Here is a 23,398-nt window from a genome sequence, read left to right as displayed (position 1 = left end):
GCGAATAGCAGTATTCTGGTTCTTCCTCTACTGTGGTGGTGCCTTAACGGACGTTGTTGCGGAGCTAGAGATGTTCAGTCCCCATAGGTTAAGTGTACCCGATCTTGCGGATCTTGGGTTTGTGTATTCGCGGATCCGTTTATACGTATCTGCTGAGTTCTTGTTGTGTGTCGTAATGTTTTTATTGGTTATATTTTTTCTAATTTTGGAATTCTTCTCTGGCGTTTTGATAAAGATCTTACGGTTCAACGACCTGCACCTTTAGGGGATCATCCCCGGTTCAAGTACGATCAACGCTCACGGCTTCTCATCTTTTTGGATGGGCAACTCAAGGGGCTTTTCGAAACCTTTAAAGGTAGTCAAGTCTGTGCAAGGATATGAGTGGTGATATTGTTGCTCTAGTCTGATTGTAGTCTCTATGTTGAAGCCTTAGCAGTATTTCATGTTGCAAAGCATGATATCACGAAGAACATGTTTTTAATAGATTCCATTGTAATTCTTAATTATACGAGTTACCTTTTAGTTTCTAAAATCAATGATCCAAATCATTGCATCTGTAACGGTTCTCGCGTTTGAATAAAGTTACGGGTTATTCTCAAACAAAAGGAAAAAAAATCTGTACACTGTGCATTCCTTCCGTGTCTGTCTCAATTCTCAACCATCCATATTAGACGAGCAAAACCGGCTAACGTCTCGCCGAACTGTTTTATCTCACAAGTGCCTTCATGTTAATTTTGTAGGGACGATTGGACAAAGCTACGAGATAGTATGATTTTACAAAATAATAGAAACACTACAAGATAAATGCCATCAGACGACTTGTCCCAATAGAAAGACTACAAGATTGCGCGATTTTAGGAGGTGTACTGCTGTACTGATCGTCAGTTCAAAGTCACCAACCACCGTCGATCTGGTTAGATCACTTGCGCCCCGATGGCACTTAGGGCCAATTTTTTTCGGCTTTCTGGAGCGACTTCTCTGAGAAGCTGCCCTCCCCCAGCTTCCTGAAGAAGCCGCATCCCAAATTTAGCTAGATTTCCAAAATGTATTAGGCCAAATTATTTTAGAAGTCTAATCAAATTTTTGATGCGGCTTCTTCAGAAAGTTAGGTGAGGACAGCTTCTCAGAGAAGCCGGATCTATAAGCCGAAAAGAACGCACACTTACCGACGAATCGAAATCTCTACCACACTGGTCGGTGAGATGTGTCTACACTCTGCACTCTACACGAAAGGACACCACCCAACATGGCTATATATATGTCCACTAATCCATGCATCACTGTGTTTGACACACATTTATCAACAGATATCTGCATTCTTACCAAGCAAACGTAATTGGCATCCGTCGCTGAGGAGGCGAACCTAGCATGATTTGGCCTGTGCCTTACAGTTGTTTCAATCAACGCCGAGAACTGCGGGACCTGAACCGCTCCTGAAAATTCACCCCGCGTGCGCAGCGCAGCACTGAAGCAGCCGTAAATTGGTTCCCACGCCTCCACCATGTTCCGGACCGTGGGGGCGACAGATCAGCGTCCAATGTCACAAGATCCTGCCGAAAACCGATCCGGAGCAGCTGGTGGACGGCCACTGGCCTGGCCACATCCCCCCGCTGCTCCCGGCCGGAAACACACAACGTTTTTTGCCCGGCAGCACAAGCCACGGGAAAGGGCTCACGCCATCTCACCCCTCCCGTCTGGGTGCCGGTGCAAGCTATGATTACTCGATTCCCCTCGCCTCTGTCGTGCGCGCAACCGAAAAAAGAAAAGAAAAGAGGGCGTCGTCAGGTCCAAAAGAGCGTCGTCCGGTCGCTCGATCGTGTCTCGGACTCTCGGCGTGTTATCCGGATCGATTTGGTTGGGTATGGCCTCTGTATGGGAAATGGGAATCTGGCTAATCAGTACGTATGGCATGGGCGCTATTTACTTATTTAGCACTACGTACAGTACAGCACAGTGGCATTAATAATTCGTGTTATCCTGTTTTTGCTAGCAACTGGGTGCCATTCTTCTGTTTGGACTTTTGGAGATCTATCGGTGAACAGTAACCTTTTAAGCCGTTGGGATGATGGATCTATATCAGTGCCTCCCTTGTCCGGTTTCTCGTTTTGCTTTGTGTCCCTTTCTAGGTTCGACGAGATCGGAATGGGTACAATGCAAGTTATCCCGTAAAGCAAAAAGGAGCTCTCGGTGGTTAATTAGCACCATTGCTACTTTTGGGTGTGTACTTGTTTATACAAGCACCACTGCGGTGCCATGCATTGTCAAGAAAAGAAAGAAAGGATGATCACTGCTGTGCGCCTGTGCCACAAACGAAGACAGTGACTCTTCGTTGCAAGAAAGAGAGCAGTGAAGTTACTCGGGGAGAGATGAGATAACAAGTTATATAAAATGGTTATTCAAAACAGAAAACAAAACGGCTGAAATTATCTCAGACATCCAGAAGCGGTGACGAGACAAGGCAGTTGAATAGTTGATGACCGTGAATGCACTACTATAGTTAATTTCGGATCAGACACCACACCGATCGCAATCACCAAGTGGACTATGTAGCTAGCGGAGAGAAATGGAAACCCCACGTACAGGCCACAGCCCACCTCACAGCTAGAGCTAGCTAGTACACCAAAGCACATGATGCACTAGATGGAGCACACAACACAGATCATATACCAAGAAATCAAAGATGGGTTCGGAAGGCGTGCCCGACAACGAGAGAATTCACAGGGCTAGAGCGAGAGACTACTCCCACTAGAACGACCTCCACTATATAAAGAACCGAGAGCTAGCTTAGCCACCGGGCGGGTTGGAGAGCAAAACACACCCGAAACATCCAAAAATATATTTTCTGCAGATCAGGCGAAGATTATGCTGGTGGTGGAGCTGGGCATATGGGTCATCCCTCTGACCCTCGTCTTGGTCCCGTGCCGGCGCATCGTGCTCCTCCTGTCGAGGCTCCAGGAGCTTCAACGGAGCATGATGCGGCCGAGGGTGGTGATCAACTCGCGGGAAGAGGACATGTGGAGCCGCTTGGCCAGGCTTAACTCCATGGCCTTCATGCTGTGAAGAGCCGGTATTATATGCAACTATGACTGGCTGCTTCTTAATCACTTGGCCGCGTCCTTGGTGTTGGGTGCAAGCTGTTCGATCTTATTTTGGGTTTTCCTTTTTGTCTACTTTTCGAGCCTTTTATGTACAATAAGCTGAGTAGAAGATGTATATATTTGCTTTAGTTTGGAACTCGATGTTAGGTAGAAAGGCAGAAAAAATTAAACTTCCGGATGGATCTGACTTTATTTCCTGCACTGGCTATTTGCCTTTCAAATATGTATATATACTGCTCTGATTAATATGTATATATGTATTTGTTTGACATGAGAAATATTCTATTCCTAACAATAACAGAACTGTAAGGAAAAAGAATACGGATTTGCTACTCCTCAGTCGCCTGAGAAATTGATTTTCTCAGTCGATGCTTTGAACCGTCGGATCTTACACTGAGAATCGTGGAAGTTTAAGCAGAGATATAAAGAAGGTATATATAAAGTGACGACTGCTATCTATATTTGAGAATTGGTTGGTGCAGTGGCTACCAACTGTGTGCTTGGTTGGATGCTTGAGGTTATAGGTTCGTATCTCTCCCTTCGCCATTTTATTGTCTTCATTCATTCTTTTTTTCTTCCTTTTGTTTTTTGTTTCTTCTTTTTATTATTTCCGTTTTCTTATACTTTTGCTTCTTCTGCTTCTTTCTTACCTTTTGATTTTTCTTGTTTTCATCGTCCTTGTTTTTATATACAACTTTAATTTTGCACTAAATCATCGACATTTATTATGGATCGAAATGAGTACATAATTAGTGACAGTGGCGTCTTGAGACAGTGGTAGAATAGAATGCATATCCTTCTCTGTCCATGCACTAAGTTGTAGGAGTAGTACCTAGCGTGGCATCGTATAATATCTTAAAAAGATGTGAAACCTTAAGAGTTGCTTTATAGATGGACCATGCCGTCGTTGGGACCAATATGACGGCAACATATTGTTTTCTCTGTAGGACAACAGATCTTTCCCCAAAATAAACGCTTGCTGATATGTATTCTAACAACATACAGTATTTGTTGTTGTTTAATATGGGTCTGGCCCTGCATGCTACACTAATAGGTGGTCTAACACTTAACACTGTCCTCCTTAATATTGTGATTTTCTATATGGCCTTAATCCTCTTATAATGTATTGTCAAGTGCTATATCTAAAATAAGTGTTATTTAACAGACTAATGAGAGAATTTAATGTTCTATGTATTGGTTTGCTTAAAAAGACGGTATTCAGCACAAGAGATGTTGATCTCATCACTCATCATTTTCCCTAGTTAACAATGTACCATGTACGTAGACAAAACGAGGACATGAACGAAAAACGACACCATGCAAGAATACTAAGAGAGGCCTAATAAACTGAAAAGAAGAAAGATCATATCATTTGGAAGTTTAAATAAATTAATCTAGTTGTTAGTTCCCTAACAGGTGCGTGGGCAGCCTTTCTTGATTACTGGTGACCAAGCTAAATCAGGACGACGCTGAGTTGAAGTTCCAGCCAATTGTCCCATTGAGTCTGATCGCACAAATTTAGTGCCCTGTCTTTTCTCATTAAATTTTGATGCCCTGTCTTTTCGGCCGTCGTATAACGTTTCCTAAATGAAAAATGAAAGCACATTGATCCTCTAGAAGTTGGATGAACAACTATAATCACCTTATCTGCTCTGCCCGTTTCAGTGTTTAGGATCATCTCCCAATTTCTACCGTTACACTTCTCGTGGCCGATCTTTCGTTTCTTTCTTTCCGGATTCCCCTTCCTCGTAATTGTGTCGCCCCTTTCTCTCAGTAACGCTCCCTCATCTCTTGTATCGACCCTTTCCCCCAATTGTCCTTCTGAAGTTCACATGACTTAAATAGCTCTTCCCAAAGCCCCAAAGCCCGCTAACGTGAATAGCCAGATCGTTGATTGGGGGAATTCAACCAGAGAAAAAATCAGCAGCCAAGGTGAGATCTCCTTTGGTTATTCTGAATTCAAAAAACAGCTCTAAAAACTACTCCCTCCGATACATGATAAGTGTCGCTGATTTAGTACAGCTTTGTACTAAAGTGAAAAATTGCACTATAACTATCAGCGGTCATGTACACACTGCATTTGCATCCAACACTATAATGGCAGAATTCAGTATATGTGGTCATATAACCCCAGAAGGATCACTGCCTCTACAATACAAAATGGCCATCTTCGTCTTCCTTCCCATCGGTGCCATCTCAAATTCCACAAAACCTTCCACATAACCACTGCATACTGCATACACGCCAGCTTTCCTCTTCTATTCCTCTCTCCCATATGCTCTAGTGTCTTCTATCTTTTTCCTCCCGCTGCACTTCCTGCACCCTCTCGGATCTTCTTTGGGGGCTCCGCCGGTCGGAGATCGTGTGGAGGGAATTGCTTCCGACGATCGTCATCAGACTTGGATCTACCAGTAGTCGGTATGCACTACCAACTGTTTTGTATAGGCCAACATCACGCTGTCTTCGGTAGTCCGCGGTGGAGGCGGAGTCGCCAGCTCAAATAAAATGATGAATGATGATACCTATTGGAAATTCAGCTGTGGTCTTCTTCTTGGTGGCACTAGTAAGTGTGTACGTGCAGGCACGTCCTTAAAAAAAGATATCACTAAAGAAAGATATACTAATTTTTAAAAGATATTGGAAATGACATGATGGGTATCCAATGAGAAATGACAGGTACAAAAACTTTTGACAAGTCATTAACACAAGATGCATCTCCCAGTCCCATGTAACAAAATTTGGGATCCCAATTCGGTACGCACTGAGAAATATGAAAGACAAATTGTGATTGAATTCAGGTGCTATTCACAAGAAGGTTTTTCTTTATTTCTTGTTTTTTGCTCCAAATGTACATTTGAATATGCAACATGATAGATGTCCTGTGGGTCTTCTTGAAAGAACAGATTTTTTTTCATGATAATTCGGAATTCAGATGTCCATCTGGCCTGATTGCGGGCGATGTGGTAGTAGTGATTGCATAACATCTCGCGGTCTCACCCATCTCCTTGCTGAACAAGGCCCATGTTGCACCAGATCGTTAGATTTTTATTGTTCCTTCACATTTCTGGACGTGAGTAAGGCTAAAGGCAAGACCAGTTACTTAGTTTAGTATAATGTCCTTTATGGCTGCAATCAGGCCAGAGAAGACATGTGATGAAAAGATCTGGAATAACATGAATGCGTTGGAAGAGAAACACATCTATGTGTAATTCACATCATTCTGAATTGAATAATTACCAAGAAACAAAAATCAACAAATTATTTATGAAGCACTGAACATCTCAAGATTAACGTAAAGTACAATATTGACAACATATAATCTGTTGCTATGGATTATAATTGTATACCAACGTGTTAATTTATCATCAATCAACAGAGACATGAGGAGAAAACAACCACACGTCCTTCCGTCCAGCATATCTAGCCATCAATCAACGGATAGAACGAACTTCACGAAGCACCTCCGGCCATCCCGTATACAAATGTCAACTGGCACCTCCGGCCAGCGTCGCATACCTCCGCAGCTGCAATCTGGTTGATACACACATGCATCAGCAAGAATAAATTAAAGAGAGATTGACAGACGAAGGAGAATGGAGAGAGAGATCCAGACTGCAGAGAGATAAGAGAAGAAGATAGCGCTGGAGGAAGGGGCACCGCCTAAGAGTGGGGTGCCGTAGAGAGCCGAGACGCCTGAAGAGGGCCACCGGAGGAGCCGCGCCGCTGGGGAGGTCCGCTGGAGGGAGCCGCGCCGTTGGGGATCGAGGACCGCTGGATGGAGCAGCGCGTCGGAGGGTTGCTCGCCGGCGGAGATCGAGAGTTCGAGACTGGACCAGCTGGCGGCGGGCTGTAGGCGCTATCTGGCGGCGGGTGGGGGAGGAGCTGCAACCCTGGGGAGGTCACCGGCGGGAGGACCAGAGCGCTGCGCCACGAGGAAGATGAATCGAGGTGCTGCGAGGGGAGAACAGAAAGAAAACGATTCGATCGTGGAGGGGCCGAAGATTCTCCTCCGGGTGGAATTCAGCCTCTCGACGGGTAATCACTAAACGCACACGGTTAGATGTCCAATAAGTCTTATTGTGGGGCTATTCGTAGTCTGTGCATGTTTAGTGGAGTGGACATTGGAAAAAATATGTTGGTGTCTTTATAAATAGTAGAGATAGAGATAGAGATAGAGATGTGTCTGGTCTAGTACAAATGTTGTCATGTTCCATGACGGTATTGCAGGCTTTGTTGTAAGCGTTTTCGTCTAGTTTTCCGTCTCCTGTATAAATTTTGAGATAATATAATACAACATCTTTTTGCAGCACATTTTTTTCCTTCATACAGGCAAATACGACCAATAATATGCTAACCCAGAAAATAGTGATCAGGAGGGAAACATGGTACTCCCTCCGTTTCTAAATTCTTGTCGCTGTTTTAGTACAAATTTGAACTAGAACAACGACAAGAATTTAGAAACGGAGGGAATACTAATTTTGGAGTTTGCGCGTGTATGTGCACTTTGCAACCTGATCCAACACCCAAATCTGAACCACCAATAACAACTATATTTTGATATACAATAGGACCCTATACAATGTTGACAGCTGTGCACCACATCACCGCCTCCTCCGAGATCACCCTCACCACATCACTAGGCGGGGAAAACTTTCTCTGGAAAACTCTGGCATTCCTCTCCTTCCAGACGGACCACGGCGAGAGCAAGAAGAGGGAGGAAGCGCCGTGACATGTCTCTCTCGAGACATCTCCTTCCTGTCCAGCCACCACTGCCGAATGCTGGTCGAAGGGGCCCAAGTCGCCGGCGAGAGCAGATTGATCGACCTTCTAGGCAATATAAGGACACGTTGTGTCGTTTCGTAAAAAAAAAAGGCCCTATAAAATAAGCCTAAGCCATGACAACGCAATCGATTCCCGCCCGCGAAAGGTGCTCGTCCGTCAAACCGAACACTGGGGCTGGATCTGACCATTACCAATCGACCGCCACAAACAGTCGATGCAACTGCAATAAAAGCTCTAAATTGGACGAATCAATACTAAAATATGACAAATACACCATCCAATGAAAGGATGAGATGGCGAGATTTACCTGTGGATGTATCCTAGTCGAGTTCTTGGAGTCTCGTCGCGAGTCGCGGGAGGCGGAGCTGGCACTGTTTGCGCTCGTGGTGGTCGATATTTAGGCTTTTAGTTTGGTATTGTTTTATAATCGGCTGTTGAAAAATACAAACAAGAGCAGAAAAAAGTTGGTTAGCCAAACACGAAAATAGCCTAAAGCAGATAAAGAAAACGAAATTATGATAAGAATAAATTTCACAGAACCTCAAAACATTTGAGGCAGGCTTTTCAACGAACACTCACTTTTGCTAATTTATCCTTAAAACAACACGTTTTGTGTCCAATTGTCTCACTTCACCCCAAAACAACGGTTTAAGCGTAGTTGACTGTATTTCTTACGTGTGGGTCCCGCATTTCAGTAGTCACGATTTTTTCATTGGACCCATTGACCTTTTCTTTTTTTTTTCCCTCACCCTCTCTTCTTCTTCTAGCACAGAGGAAAACAGCCCCCAGCCGACCGAGATGACGAGCGGCGGTCGGCGGCGCAGCACGGCCGCCGGGCCGCAGGCAGCGGGGTGCGGGCGACAGGGCAGCGGGGGGCGGAGCGGCTGGGCAGTGGGGCGGGGTCATCGGGCGACGCGGGCGGCGGGGCAGCGGGGCGGCGCGGACGGCGGGGCAGCGGGGCGACACGGCAGGGTTGGCGGGCGGCGCGGAGGGCGGCAGCAGGGCGGCGCAAGAGGTCGGGCAGCAGGCTGCAGGGCGGCTCGGCGGGGTCGGCGGGCGGCAGCAGGGCGGCTCGTCGTCTCGGTTGGATGGGGGTTGTTTTCCTCCGTGTGCTGGAAGAAGATAGGTGAGGGGGAAAAAGAAAAGGTCAAGGGGTCCAATGAAAAAATCGTGAGCGTGAACATGCCGGACCCACATGTAAGAAATACCATCAACTATGCTTAAACCGTTATTTTGGGTGAAGTGGGATAATGGACACAAAACTAGGGATGGCAATGGGTACTCATTACCCGCGTACCCGGCGGGTAAATTCTCATTAGGGTACGGGTTTGGGTCAAAAATTTAACCCGCGGGTACGCAAATGGAAAATACTTCATACCCATCGGGTAGAGCAGGTAAGGGTATGGCAATGCATAACCCATACCCTTTTACCCGTATAATAAACTCATACATGTGCGATGTGTTGCCATTTACAGTTTTAAACGATATAGTATTATCTTTTTACGTGTTATTGTTGTTGTTGTTATTTACAATGTGTTAATATAGTATTGTTGATGACAAAATTGTTGTGTTTTTACAAATATGATGATGCCGTTTCTAAGGAACATGTTCTTGTTGATCAAATTTTATTAAGGGTAATTTTACCCGCGGGTACCCGTGTATGGGAAAAAGTTGTACCCGTTACCGGGTATGGGTACGGGTAACAGGTAAGATCAAAGAGGGCGGGTAAGGGTATGGGAAGGCTCAACCTGTACCCATATCCTGCGGGTGCCATCCCTACACAAAATGTGTGGTTTTGCGGACAAATAAGCAAAAGTGAGTGCTCGTTGAGAAGCCTGCCTCAAAACTTGTGGTTCTGTGTGTTGCACCAGTGGCACCCGGGGTACCAACGCTGCTTGACGCGTGAGTCGCCTCACCTGCTCCCTCCAAGGATAGCACCCTGGGCAGCATCGCACAAACTGCCTGGCAAGTCACTAGCCCAGCAGGGCTAGCCGGACTGCGGGGCCCTGGAAGGCGACGAGAGAATTCCCGCCTGGGTGTCCCCCAGGAAGGTCACTTGCCGGGGAGGGCGTTCCCTGGCGCAGGCACTTACAACAGGGACGGTACCCAGCAGGCAGAGCATTGACGCCATGTGGCCGCTCGGGAGGCTCCCTGTGCGCAGGGTTGGTCAGGGCGAGGAGTGTGGCACAAGCAAGCATTTAATGTTCCGACAGAAAGGTGATTCCCCGTCCAGTCAGCCCACAGTGACTGGCTCGCAGTGAATCTAGGGCACGTACCGCCCTAGTTGCAGCGCTATGTACCGTGCATGCAAGCCAGCGCAGCAAGGGGCAAGCTGCATAGGGTCTTTGCTCAACACTTGTCACCCATGCACTGAGGCACCTGTGGCATCCCTTGAGTATAAAAGGAGAACCATCGCCAACGGTCAAAGGGTTCGGTTCTTACTAGTTTTAGCCCAGAAGTAGCAAATAGCACTTAGCAGGAAAGGAGAGAGCGCCCGGGGACTCCCTCGGCAACTTGTAAACCCTAGTTCATTGGCTAATACAAGCTCAGAAGCAGGACGTAGGCTTTTACACCTCAGGGTGGCCCGAACCTGGGTAAAACGGTCTTGTGCATCTTTACACTTGACACTGGCCTCGCCGGCGATTGCCGGAGCGATCCCCAATGTCCACTGCCGAACCAAAAAGGGGGTGCCTCGCATCCCCGGTGTCTAAGCCCCAGGCTACGACATCTGGCGCGCCAGGTAGCGGGCGCGTGTGGATAGCTCGCCTGTGACCGCCGGCACCGTTGTCTGCAGCTACGTCAGCTTCGTCTTCTCCGACAACAGAACCCGTCGCCATGCCTCCCAAGCAGGCTGGCGACTCTCGGATCGACCCACGTGGTGCCCCAGTGGCGCACACGTGGTCACACGACGTGCAACCCGCGTTGCAGGGTCAGGAGAACCCTGAGCCCTCTCGGGTGCAGCAGCAGTCCCAGCTGCCACCCCCACCTCCTCGGCCGTCGACGAACAACCAGCTGAGGGGGCCAGCGGCTCCCAGCGCCAGAGCTAGTCGCGCGAGCGGCCACGACGCCGCCCGTGCCGGCCAGCAAGTCCACTCGCGGGCCGAAGACGCGCAGCGGCAGCTGCGCCACGAGCATACCGCGTCGCGTGCGACGCCGTCGGGATCTCTCCCTACTCACCCAGGGGCACCGGGGGGCAGGGCGGAGGGCAGCCGGTCGGAGAATCGGCAGCCTACCGCTCAAACCTCGGCGGAGGTCATCATCGCCGCGCGTGTCATGGTGCGCTCCGAGCCACCAGAAGGCACGCCAACGCATGAGGCATGGAGTGCAGAGTTAGACGCGCTCCTTGCGCTCGCCGCCCAGCAACCGCAAGGCGAGAGCGCCCCGGCCGGTTCTAGCCGAGGGCAGAACCCGGGACGCGGAGACGCGCCCCGCGTCTCGGGGCAGGGGGAAAACCCTCCCCGCAGGATCCTGAGGGGTCCTCGGATTCGTCACCGACCGTCACACGGGGTGATGCGCGGGCCGTCTTGAACGCCCGCCAGCAAGAAGACCTCCGCCAGCGCTTGGAGCGCCGGTGCCGGCGTGAGGCGGAACGTCAATGCCCAGAAGAGCAGGAGGATGCTCCCATGGGCACCGAGGGCGGCTGCACCGCGTTCACCCGCGAGCTACGCCGGGTGACATGGCCCCGCAAGTTCCGAGCATCGGCGCTTGGAACGTACGACGGGACCGTGAACCCCAAGGATTTCCTCCTGACCTACACGTTGGGGATGCATGCCATCGGCGCCGACAACAAGGTCAGGGCCAACTGGTTCCCGATGGTCCTTAAAGGATCAGCGAGGACCTAGTTGCTCAACCTGCCCGCCGGGTCCATAGCCTCCTGGGCACGGCGGCAAGATTCTTCGCCATGCCTACAAAAGGGCATGGTGGCCACGGAGCAACTCGGAGCAAAGCTAAGGAGATGGCTACAGAGGCGAGGGAGGCCGCACAGACACCGTGGTGGTGCATGACATCCGTGCTCCGCACCGATGGGTGCACTGCCATCGTGCCCCCACCGCATCCCTCCATCAGGCGGTTCCAAGGCAAGGGTTGCCGCGGGGATGCTGTGGTGGTGCATGCTATCAGTGCTCAGCGCCGATGGGTGCACTGCCACAGTGTCTCTGCCGCACTCCTCCATCAGGAGTTCCAAGCGCAGAACTGATGCGTTCAGCATGAGAACAGACAGCTAAGTGCATTATCTTAGGCGTCTAGTTTTCTAGAACTCAATGCTGGCTCGTTGGTGTGGGTCGGGTCTTGCGTGTGGCTGGAGTGTTAGAAGGACGTTTGCGGGGGAAGTGCGCTCCTCATGCGGCTTGTGGGTCCGCCCCGTGGGCGCGTGCTTGGGTGTAGCTAACCCGCAAGCGGAGTGGCTAGCCGCTGCTACTTGGCCCCAGGTTGGCACTGCGGGTCTGTCCCGGGTCCCTGGTCTGGTTAAGTGGGTAGCTCATGAGTCCTCGGCAACACAAAGCATAACACACGAGGACAAGAAGATCCACCCCGCGAGTCAATTTCAGGGACAAGTACCAAGTAGAACGAGAAAGCGAAATTGCTAAAAAAGTAGCGAATGATTACATGGACTAATAAAACGATAATTGTTCAACGGCGCTAAGCGCGCCGCTTGCAGGAAACAAAAGGAAAAATAAAAGCTTGCAGGGGGCTAAGACGGCTGGTTGCCGGGGGCTTCCGCTGGGGGCTCCGGCTCCGGCTTCCTCTGCATCCGATCCACCACTTCGTCGATGAACCGGCTTACTGCCCTGGAGTCGGTGGGACCGTCCTCGCTGTCCGACCACGCGTCCAGCAACGTCTCGAAGGGGAAGTCGAGGTGGTGGTAGTGCACCCGGGGGAGGATCGTCTCAGCGATCTCCTTGGCGCACGACGCTATCTCCCCGTCGCAGAACTTGGAGATCCACACGTCCAGCGCCCCGAGCTTCCCCACCATGTCGGAGAAGAATGGGATCAGGGTGCTGACATCCGTGCCGTCCACCTTCGCGGCCTGCAGCTCGAACCTCGGCAGCAACTCGCGCACGGCCTGGGCGATCTCGTACAGCTTCTCGGTCTCCCTCCACCGCTGCTCCGCCAACTTGTTGTGGTTGCCGCGCGCCAGGTCACCGCGTGTTTGGCCTTGCGGAGGAGTTCCGCGAGTCGCCCGATCTCCTTGGCCTTGCTCACGTTGTCCTCGCCCGCCTTGACAAGCTCACCCCGGGCGGTGGACAATTCGGACTCGAGATGGGCGCTCATTTCCGTAGCCGGGAGAGCTCCTGCCGCTCTCTCTCGACGTCTCGCCACACTTCGTCGAGTTGGCTCTTCGCGAGCTCGTGGAGCTCCCTCACCTTGTTGAACGAGGTGATGAACGCCAGCTGTTGCTCCTTGATGGCATCGAGGAATTGATGCCCCTGATCGTAGATGCTTGGGTCCCAGGTGATTGGGTCCCAAGTCGCCCCGGCAAGTATGCCGAAGTCTGGGCTGGAGGTGGTGGCGGACGATGACGAGGCCCCTGCCGCCATGGTCTGGCCGGGGGGAGCATCGTCCGCTTGCATGGGAGCCACTTGCTGCACCCCTGCCACTTCTTTCCCCGCACCCGCGCCCATGGGTTGCGGGTCTGGCGGGAGGGCCGCGCCCCGGGCAGGAGTCGTCTCCTGCGGGGCGGCTGCGGGACCCGCGCCTCCGGCCTGCAAGGCCAGGGACGCGCCGCTGAGCTCCGCCCCGGTAGCGACGGTGGGCACCGCCGCCGTTGTATCCGGCGCGGCGGAGCTTGGCGCAGGAGCCGCCTCCGGCTTCTCCCTCAACCCTACGTCCTCAATGTCAGAGGTGAGGTCGATCACCGCTGTGTCCGCCCTTGTTGTGGGCGCAAAAGGGCCTGCGACAAAGAGCAAAATGAGTACTTCAAGCTAAGCCGGGGTACCCGGCGACGAACGCAAGGAAGCTCTGGACAGGTACCTTGCGGGGCCGCCGTGCGTGTGAGGGGAGCCTTGTCCCCCTCTGTCCCGGCTCCTGCTGCCAGGCTGTCCGTTGCGGGCTCGATTTCGCCTGCGAGACAAGGTAATGGCACGGTTATGGGCCAATGTGCAGAAGGAGCATGTGCAATGGAATCAGGAGAGGGGCATGTACCTGCTGCGGGCTCCTCCTCCACTAGGATTGGGTTGGCGGCAAGCGTGGTGGCGGCGCTGCTGGCCCCGTGCCGGTCTGACTGGCACTGGCACGGGCCTAGGTGAGCGGTTTCTTGCTTGGCGCGGCGGGTGCAGTGTCCGTCCTCCCCCTCTTGCCGGCTCCGGCCAGAGTGCTGTCCCTGCGAGGCATCAACAAGGAAGTGAAGGAATGAAGGCAAGCGCAAAACTTGTAGATAGAAGGGGGGGGGGGGGGAAGCGTCAACTTACTTCGGGGGGTTGAGCTTGAGCGAGTAGCCTCGGAAGATTCCCCACTTGGGCGGGCCGCGGACCCTCGAGGAGTCGCCGCCGCCCCGGTTGCCGCGGAGGCCTTGATCCTCTCGACGATGGGGAGGAGCTCCGCGTCGCGGCTGTAGCAGTCCCGCCAACTGTCGTTGCTCACCGGCAGCTCGGTGGGCGCGTAGATGAACTCGTCGGGTTCCTCCACACGAACCCAGCACCAATCCACGCACCACTCCTTCTCGATCTTCTTCTCCGTCCGCACGATGAACTCCGACTTCATCTTATCGCGGGCCCGGAACACCACCCCCGACGATATCGCGCCTGATTGCTCGACGCGCGGGTAGAAGTAGTGCCGGAATAATGCCACTGACGGCATCACTACGACAAACCCTTCGCAGAGGAACTGGAAGACGGCGAGAAGGAAGAGAGAGGTGGGGTGGAGCTGCGCAACCCGGAGCTGGTACGCCGCCATGAGCGTGTGGAGAAAGAGGGAGTACGGAGGTGCCATCCCGGTGAGGATGAAGTGGGCGAACACCCAGAAGTCGTTGTCCTGGTGGTCGCCGCCGGCAGGGAAGACGAGCGTCTCGCCATACTCGTTGAACGGGGAAGCGACGGCGTGCCGGATCTTGTCGAGCCCCTCGCCGTTGTAGCCGGGCTTGAAGAAGGCCCGCGTGGCCCTCAACTCTCGGTTCTTCTGGTCCTTCTCCGAGAGAGGCTTCTCGGGAGCCTTCTCGCCTTTGTCGGCCGTAGAACTCTTGGAGCCTTTCCCTTTCTTGGGGGCTGTGGGCGCCATGGGGAATGTGGGCGGAGACTAGCAGGATTCAGGGGCGCAAGGAAGAATGGGGATGAGGAAGAAGGGCTGGGGGCTAAGTGTTTGCTCCTCGGCACAACGGTGGGGTTTTATAGTACCCCGGCGCTGAGCAACGGTCGCATCCGCACCCTACGGGTGCGATGGGGATAACTACGCTTAAGAGGGGGAATGTGGGACGTGGCCTTAACCACCCACCATTAAGGGGAGGTTAGGACGGAAATCTCGCCCCCACCACTCTGCTCGTAACGGCGGAGTCCTTGGAGTAATGCATAAACGGGAATCTGAAACGACTCGGGACCCACGCGTCGGATAAGGGCGTAGCCCGGCAACCGACCACGGGTGACTTTGCCCGGGAACAAGCATTGCCGGCCCACGCCCGGGGGCTACTGTCGCACCAGTGGCACCCGGGGTACCACCGCTGCTTCACTCGTGGGTCGCCTCACCTGCTCATCGGAAGGATAGCACCCTGGGCAGCATCGCACAAGCTTCCCGGCAAGTCACCAGCCCAGCAGGGCTAGCCGGGCTGCGGGGGTTACCCTGGAAGGCGACGAGAGAATTCCCGCCTGGGCGTCCCTCGGGAAGGTCACTTGCCAGGGAGGGCGTTCCCGGGCGCAGGCACTTACAACAAGGATGGTACCCAGCAGGCAGAGCATTGACGCCACGTGGCCGCCCAGCAGGCTCCCTGTGCGCAGGGTTGGTCAGGGCGAGGAGTGTGGCGCAAGCAAGCATTTAATGTTCCGACAGAAAGGTGATTCCCCGTCCAGTCAGCCCACAGTGACTCGCCCACAGTGAATCTAGGGCACGTACCGCCCTAGTTGCAGCGCTACGTACCGTGCATGCAAGCCAGCACAGTAAGGGCAAGCTGCCTAGGGTCTTTGCTCAACACTTGTCACCCATGCACCGAGGCACCTGTGGCATCCCCTTGAGTATAAAAGGAAGACCATCGCCAACGGTCAAAGGGTTCGGTTCTTACTAGTTTTAGCCCAGAAGTAGCAAGTAGCACTTAGCAGGAAAAGAGATAGCACCTGGAGACTCCCCTGGCAACTTGTAAACTCGAGTTCATTGGTTAATACAAGCTCAGAAGTAGGACGTAAGGTTTTACACCTCAGGGTGGCCCGAACCTGGATAAAACGGTCTTGTGCATATTTACGCTTGACACTGGCCTCGCCGGCGATCGCCGGAGCGATCCTCAACGCCCACTGCCGAACCAAAAAGGGGTGCCTTGTATCCCCGGTGTCTAAGCCCCAGGCTACAACACTGTGAAATTTACTGTTATTATAATCTACCGCAATGCCAAACGCAGCCTTAATTTGTTGTAGTAAAATAAAATCCTTATATGGACCAGGCCGTAAATCCTACATGGCGACGACTAAGTCAACATTTTCCAAGCATGAGTCAAGATGCCCACGTGGCGCGGTCAATCCTACGTGGCAAAGAAAGACAAGTCAACAAGTCAAGCCTCTCAGGCCATGGTCAAAAGGTCAAATGAGTTAGAGTAGGGGACAAGAAAGGTGTGAGGAGGGGGCCCCTAGTCCTTGGTGGACCATGGACGAAGTCGCCGTTTTCTCACATGGTGCACACAAAAGATATGGACCAAAGGAACTATTTTTACCATTTTGCCCCCATTTTTCTCTTTCCCTCTATAGTAGCCATGGTCTTTTGTCATGGACTCCTAGGCTATAAATACCTCTCATGGGGGCATGTACCATTCACTCTCACTTGAATAAACTTAAGGGGAGATGGCTAGAGTGCTCCCTCTAAGGTTCGCTCTCGCGCGCCGCTCTCGACTGAAAGTCGATCGGCCTCGAGGAAGCCTTTTAGGGGATTCTAGTTTTGAGACTCCGAGCTAGCCTTGGTTGGCTCGGGCTCGAAGGAGAAGGGGTTGGGTTAGAGTTCCAAGAGTATCCTAACCTTGATACTTGGAAAGACGCGTTCGGTCTAAGTACGAGGCGGCCCCGACGAACCTCTCGTCTAAAAGTGTCTTGGAAAGATCCGCTCGGTCCAAGCCCTTGGTTAACAACCCTCTCGAAGTCTTTCCTAACATAGGATTAAGTCGCACCCGCAGGGTCGACCGAACCTATTCAAAAAATATCGACGTGTCAATTTGTCCAAATGTACGGCGACCTTCGCTATAAGACCGACATACACGCTCTACTTTTATACCCATACTTGTGCCATCGAGCATTGACACCCCTTACTCTAACTTTTGTCGAGAACAACAACATAATTATTTATAGAACACCGGCGAGTTACATAGAAAACACGGGAGTTAGAAGGCGGACTGGACTAAATAACACGGGATATATGCCACACGGGCTCTGTACCGTGGCTGTGATACACGGACCGGTTAGGCAACAAATGGTGTAGCAAGGTCACCCATATCCGGCCCATTTAATACTCAAAGTCTCCCCAAATAAAAATAAAAAGGAAAAAATACTAAGCAACGAAAGAGGTTTGCAGGACATAAACTTATGATAAGAGCACGTGATTGATTACGCCGGTGCACATGTGAATGCCATTTTTAAACTTCATTTGCTGGATGCATGTGTTCACCATCCACTAACCAATAACCATGTTGTGTTAACTTTTTCAATAGACACCTTTGCATCACTCTCGATCCATCACCCCTGTGCATGTGCGTTCGTCCTCTCTTGTCTGAGCACCGTGAGAAAATAATTCGCCGGACCATCGAAGCCTGGCACGGCTTCTAGCGCGGAGCCACGAACCCACAAGGATTATGATGTCCTCGCTTCCGACACAGTATCACTCACTCACTCATCAGTGCAGCTGAGGCTGTAAACTAAAACACAATCAAGATAAGAACGAACGGCAACATATGATTGCTCGAAACTGATCGCTCACCTCTACTTAATCATCGTCTGCACCTGAAGGCGTGATGCAGAACTAATCATCCAATCTGTCTGTCTGCATCTACAGTCCGAGCCACCGTCACCTAAACATAATCGTATCATCCAATCATCTATGATTTCTTTTTGTTCAATCCAATCATCTATCAATCTATGATTTTTTTTTAATAAAGTATTTTCTCCGTTTCTAAATACTTATCGCTGTTTTAGTGAAAGAAGTACCTACAAAACACGCTGATAAATGATAGGGAGTCATTGTATCTCTGAACTGTGATGTACTATCTCTGAACTGTGATAAACACCACGAACCGGACGGCAATGGCGTCCCAACAGAATCATTATTCCTTCCCTTGCCTACGCGCGCCGTGCAGTTTTCAGTCAGTGCGGGCACCTACCTGCGATTCGTCGCCATCATGCTCCAATAACTCGACACGATCTTCAGGTTGCAAGGACATGCCAAGATATGCCAATTCAAATGTTTCCGTCCCATGAACTTATGATGAGCAAAAAATGCCCAAGACGATCGTAGGTTCAAGCATTTTCTAAAAATTCAGAGCCAAACAAAGATCAAATGCATCAGAAGTTGCAGCACAAAAATAACAGCAGAAGCAGATGTGATGCAAAGATTATGGCCAAACTCTGCAAAATGATCCAGACTGAACACCTTTTATTGGCATTAGGAGTACACACTCCAGCCTAAGTTAACAACTAAATGAACTGGCTGACATAATACACATAAACAGGCGATATTGCGATGTTAAGATTGAGATAGCACCAGTACTCTGCACTGCCTTCATAGAGACTATGAACACAGGACGGGAATTTTTCTATTCTTTTTACAGGTTACGGCAAAACAGAACGCCCGGCTATTGTACTACTACTTCCTGCTGAAGAGGCTGCGAAGCTTGCCGCGCTCCAGCTTCTCGAGCAGCTTCTTGGCACCGGCGACATCCATCTCAGAGAGCTTCTTCAGGTAACCAATGGCCCCGTGCGCAATCATCAGCTTCTTGCAGCGCTTGCTCGCCGACAGCGACAGCAGGCAGGAGATGGCGTACTTCTTGGCCGTGTTCCCGGGGCTCGGGTCCAGCAGCTGCACCAGGTTCGGCACGCTCTTCTCGTCCTTCTTCACGTCCCTCGCGTTCACCGGGCAGCCGTTCATCAGCGTCGCTGTCGCCTGCGCCGCCGCCTCGCGCGCCCCGTTCGACTTGGCCTCCAGTAGCCGCACCAGCAGCGGCATGCACCCGTGATCGCCCACCAGGCGCTTCATCTCTGGCGTTCCCGAGATCCTGCAGATGGCCGCAGCAGCGGCTTGCTGGGCACCCACGGAGCCGTCCCGGAGCACGTGCGCCAGCCTCGGGAGCACGCCGAGGGACACGAGCATGCCCGGCGACACATTGGACACGAGGTTCCGGAGCGCACCCACGGCTGGCTCCTGCGGCAGCGGGCCGTCGAGGTAGGTGAGCAGGCTGGGCAGCACGCCCTCGGCCACCACGGCCCGACGGAGGCCATCGTTGCTCGATGTGAAGTTCTGCAGGCACTCGGCGGCGTACTCCTTGGAGCCGAGCACGGCGCCGCGGTCCAGCAGGCTGATCATGACGCGCACGATGCCTTCCTCGGCCAAGGCTTGCCGGACCTCCGGCACCGCGGAGAGGTTCTTGAGCGCGCCGGCCGCCGCGGACTGCGAGATGGAGTCCCCGGTCTGGCAGACGTCGACCAGCGGGCGAACGCCGCTGTGGCCGACGATGGCACGGGCGATCTCGGGCGACATGGACAGCCGCTGCAGAGTGATTACGGCCTTCTCCCGTCCGACGAGGCTGCCGGACTCCGCCAGCCGGATGAGAGGCGGCAGCGCGCCTTCTGACACGAGCAAGCCCTCGCAGCTGCCGGACTCCGCTAGCAGGCAGAGGACACTGGCCGCCTTCTCCCTGATCTTGGGCGCCGTCGCCGTGAGCAGCTGCACAAGCGCGGCTACGTTGCCGCGGCCGAGCGCCGACAGCACGCTCTTCTCGTCCTCCCGCAGCGCGTCCAGGAGCCCGTCCACCGCCCGGTGCTTGGCCTCGGCGTGCCCGATCTGCAGCCTGGCGAGCAGCTCCCGCACGTCCGTCTGCGTCGCTGCCTCGGCCAGAGGAGCCGCCGGGACTGTCGCGTCGGAGAGCACGCCGGTCTTGATGAGAAGCGCGCAGTCCCGGAGGTTGAGGTCCAGCTTCCCCGCGAGCGCGTCAAGGTCGCTCTGCATCTGCAGCTTCCCGGCCTTCGGAGGTTCGCGGCATCGCGCGCCGAGCTCGGTCGCCTCAGTGAGCGTGGCGGCAACGGACTGCAGCAGCTCACGGCAGAGCGAGTTCTTGGAGAAGCAGGGGTGGCTGGACAGGTCTGACAGGCACGGCGGCACCCGCTCCAGCCTCGTCGCAATGGCCTTCCACCGCCCACCGAATCCCGCCGCCGTGCGCGCCGCGTCCAGCGCCGCCGGCACCAGCCCCCGCGCCCGCTCCAGCAGCTCCTCCGCCGTGGCCGTCGGCAAGTCTCTCTGCAAGCTCATCGCTCTGTCGCAGCAGCAGCTACAACACCCCGCGTCCTCCTGATCTGCAGCCATCCACCAGATTAGTACTACTCCTCACTCCTCAGTATACTCAGTAAAGATAGAAAGCAGACAAATCTTGAGCAATAAAACAGCGGAGAAGAAACTAGAAGGAGACAGAAGCAGGAATCCTCCGGTATTTTAAAGCGAATCAAAATCCATCTTGGAAAGCTACTGCTAACCTCATCCACCCCCCGATCTTTCCTTGCTTTGGCTGGACGATACGTGAAATCGAGAGGATTAAATGCTGCGACGCGAGACGACACACGAAATTATGTGCTGGTACGAAGGTCCTGTCAAAATTCCCAATCGTTCTGACTGGTTGGCACTGTCCGTGGACGGCATTTCGAGAATTGACCCGGAGAATGACGGCTAGGTAGGTGACGAGTGAACGAGAACAAACAAAAAGAAAAAGGAAATGCAGCGGTGGCAGCAATGACACCAAGTGGCGCGAGCCGGAACGTAGTTCTACTATTATAGCATTTGGGTCTGCATGTTACATCTCATCGAGACAGACTGGCGCATGTCATGCATTTATTCTTAGCAAAAAAAAAATCCCCATTTGCTTTGGTATTTAGATTTGACTGGCTAATCACTACTCCTACGAGGGCGGCTGTGCGGTGCCCATGCGTGCATCACAGCAAAGCGGGCGATCTAAAGCGAAGGTTCGAGTGTTTCGGACAAAAGGATCAAGATTTGGGCACTCGTAATTTCCACACTTACTACTTTCCTGTATTATATCCTAACCCAAAGATCTCACACTTTCTTTACGCAAAAGAATCATGTCCAAGGTAGAAAAGAATCATGGGGAAATAATTGTGTGGGCCGACGTACCGTAGACGAATCGGCTCCTCCAAAAGCGGCACGCGACAGGAGTATATAAACGCCTCCCTCTAGATGCTTCACAAATTTTTTATCCGTTGTCATGACGCTACTAGTACCACGCATGCACAGAAAGAGATTGTATAGACTTTAGCTTAACCCGAGATTACCCGGTGGGGTCGACGTGTCATCGACTGACGCACCAGTGCACGCGATCTGCGTTTACACGGCGCGCCTTTTCCCCGTGGCAAGCCGCTTTCCTCGCACGTTGAAAGGTCCCGTGGAAACTGGTGCGTGCGTGCCGTACGGCCAAAACACGGGGGCCTCCGTGTCAGCTAGACAGCTTTTTCCCATCGTTGCTGAACGCCTGAACCGCATCATGAGCCGGATCGAGCAGCGGCGCGGGGAAACCCGACGAGACCGACCGAGCCCAGAGCACGCCGCCTCGGGTTCCCGGATCCAGACGCACGGCCCGGCGCTTTCTGTGGACCCACCGGCCTTTACACCCTTCCGACTTCCGAGTATCAAAGCCGGGTATGTGGCCGCACATGTCAGTAAGATTGAGCGGCGAGGTGGATACAGCTGTCGCGCTAGTCTTCTGTGCCAGTGACGTGCCGGCGCCGGCGTGCGGGCCTGGGACTGGGCAGCGTCGGCGGCTGGGGCGCCGGAGCGGATGACGAGGACGGGATTTATTGCGGGTGGTCCTATGGTTCCGCGGAAATCGGGGAGACACCCCGGGTAAATGGAGCGATCTGTAAATTTTCGAAAATAACTCGCTCCAAAATCTCTCTCGTCCTGAGGAGGGGTAAGGGACCGTGTGCCGTAATTTCGTGGAAACATACATGGGTCGCCTGCGAGTCTACGGGGTGGAGAAAGAAGAAAGTGTATGAATGTATGATACTTTGCTTGGAAGCCTACCAAGGGATCGACTACGGTGGGAAAGGCGGCCGACGAGGAAGTGTGGGAGAGAAAAGAAAGATGACACGACGCGTAACCAGGAAATCACGCGCAAAGCAAAAGGAAGAACAAAAAGAAGGCGGAGCACTAGTTTACCTCGTCCTTCGCTGTCGCCGGACGCTCCCGCCGCCCTTCTCGCAACGCCGGCCGCCAGCGCGCGGAATCCGACCACAAGAGCTAGTACCGCCGCCGCCGCTGCTGCTACTGCGATGAAGATGCCAACCATCAATCGCCCGTCATACGCGGCGAGGTGGGAGAGAAGAGGAGAGTGGATAAAAAGAGAGCAAGCAGAGGAGCGCGAAATGGAAATTAGGCAGGAATGATTGATTACTCACTCGGTCACTCCACTCACCACCACCTCGCTCTTGTAGCTCCCCTGCGCAGCGCCCGAGCCCGACAGGTCCCTCTGGCTTCGCGTCGCGCAGTTTCCTTTGGAGCCGAGTTTGTTGGGGACGGGCTCGGGATTTATTTCTTTCCGGTTGGGGGCTTGCTCGCCTCTGCTTGGCTTGGCCGCTAGTCCGGTGCGGAGGAGACGAGTTCGGATTTTGAATTCGGGGGCGAGATGGGCCCGTCGGATCGGGGCGGCGGCACCGGGGGACGTGCGGCGGAGATCGCTGCGGGATCCGACCGTTTGAGTTGAGCGATGCGGGGGTTTTGAATCGGGGCTGCGTTGGCGTCCTGCCAGTGCCACTCGGCGACTTTTTACGGCTTTTTGGCTGACATCCGCTGCAGCACTGGGCGTGAGTACTTGCGAGCACAAGGGGTTTTGAATTCAGGTCGCTGCGGGTTCAACGGTTCTATGCTCCTGGCCACAAGTATTTATGAATTATTTACACGATCTCACGATGCTATTTACAATAATTGTGGTGCAGTAGGATACCTAGATTCGGCGGGAACACGTTAGCGAACGGGGCAAAGAGAAGCAAAAGAAAAGAAACAAAGTGGTCCAGTTTTTTTTTCCACATCAACACAACGGCGGTAGGTACATTTTACAATCAGGACCTTGGAAATAAAGAAATACAAAAACATCCTGGAACTTTATGAAAAGGAACCTAGAGACGGAAACT

At 52.7% G+C, this 23,398-nt stretch overlaps 2 protein-coding genes and 2 long non-coding RNA genes across 9 annotated transcripts; all 4 read right to left on the bottom strand.

The window, feature by feature from the left end:
• Window positions 1–6,300: 6,300 nt before the first annotated feature.
• LOC106866339 lies at window positions 6,301–7,376 on the bottom strand. Its single transcript, XR_001406753.2, has 2 exons — window positions 6,712–7,376; window positions 6,301–6,629 (listed from the first exon to the last, which is right to left on the bottom strand). It is a non-coding gene; the product is annotated as an uncharacterized LOC106866339 (long non-coding RNA).
• A 220-nt stretch (window positions 7,377–7,596) lies between these two features.
• On the bottom strand, window positions 7,597–8,740 carry LOC112271421. Of its 2 annotated transcripts, none has more exons than XR_002964350.1 (3): window positions 8,460–8,740; window positions 8,188–8,311; window positions 7,597–8,114 (listed from the first exon to the last, which is right to left on the bottom strand). It is a non-coding gene; the product is annotated as an uncharacterized LOC112271421 (long non-coding RNA). The 2 variants fall into 2 exon arrangements; XR_002964351.1 differs by having other exon boundaries at window positions 7,597–8,100.
• A 4,407-nt stretch (window positions 8,741–13,147) lies between these two features.
• On the bottom strand, window positions 13,148–14,807 carry LOC112271677. The gene is made up of 4 exons (XM_024461423.1): window positions 14,751–14,807; window positions 14,022–14,199; window positions 13,851–13,940; window positions 13,148–13,770 (listed from the first exon to the last, which is right to left on the bottom strand). Exons 1-4 carry the CDS (start codon window positions 14,805–14,807, stop codon window positions 13,148–13,150), a joined length of 948 nt encoding a protein of 315 aa, XP_024317191.1.
• Window positions 14,808–18,617: 3,810 nt separating this feature from the next.
• On the bottom strand, window positions 18,618–22,990 carry LOC100838712 (U-box domain-containing protein 15). Of its 5 annotated transcripts, none has more exons than XM_010236625.3 (3): window positions 22,667–22,990; window positions 22,428–22,535; window positions 18,618–20,557 (listed from the first exon to the last, which is right to left on the bottom strand). In XM_010236625.3, the coding sequence occupies exon 3, from the start codon at window positions 20,511–20,513 to the stop codon at window positions 18,855–18,857; it is 1,659 nt and encodes a 552-aa protein (XP_010234927.1). In that variant the 5' UTR covers window positions 20,514–20,557; window positions 22,428–22,535; window positions 22,667–22,990; the 3' UTR covers window positions 18,618–18,854. The 5 variants fall into 5 exon arrangements, with proteins under 5 accessions (XP_010234927.1, XP_014757046.1, XP_024317874.1 ...); XM_014901560.2 differs by having other exon boundaries at window positions 22,428–22,532; XM_024462106.1 differs by having other exon boundaries at window positions 22,684–22,990.
• Between the last annotated feature and the right edge of the window lie 408 nt (window positions 22,991–23,398).

Source organism: Brachypodium distachyon, chromosome 3 (genome assembly GCF_000005505.3).
Source record: "Brachypodium distachyon strain Bd21 chromosome 3, Brachypodium_distachyon_v3.0, whole genome shotgun sequence".
NCBI classification, from domain to species: Eukaryota; Viridiplantae; Streptophyta; class Magnoliopsida; order Poales; family Poaceae; genus Brachypodium; species Brachypodium distachyon.
Note: the sequence above shows the minus strand (reverse complement) of the source record. Positions and strands in the feature narration are given on the sequence as shown.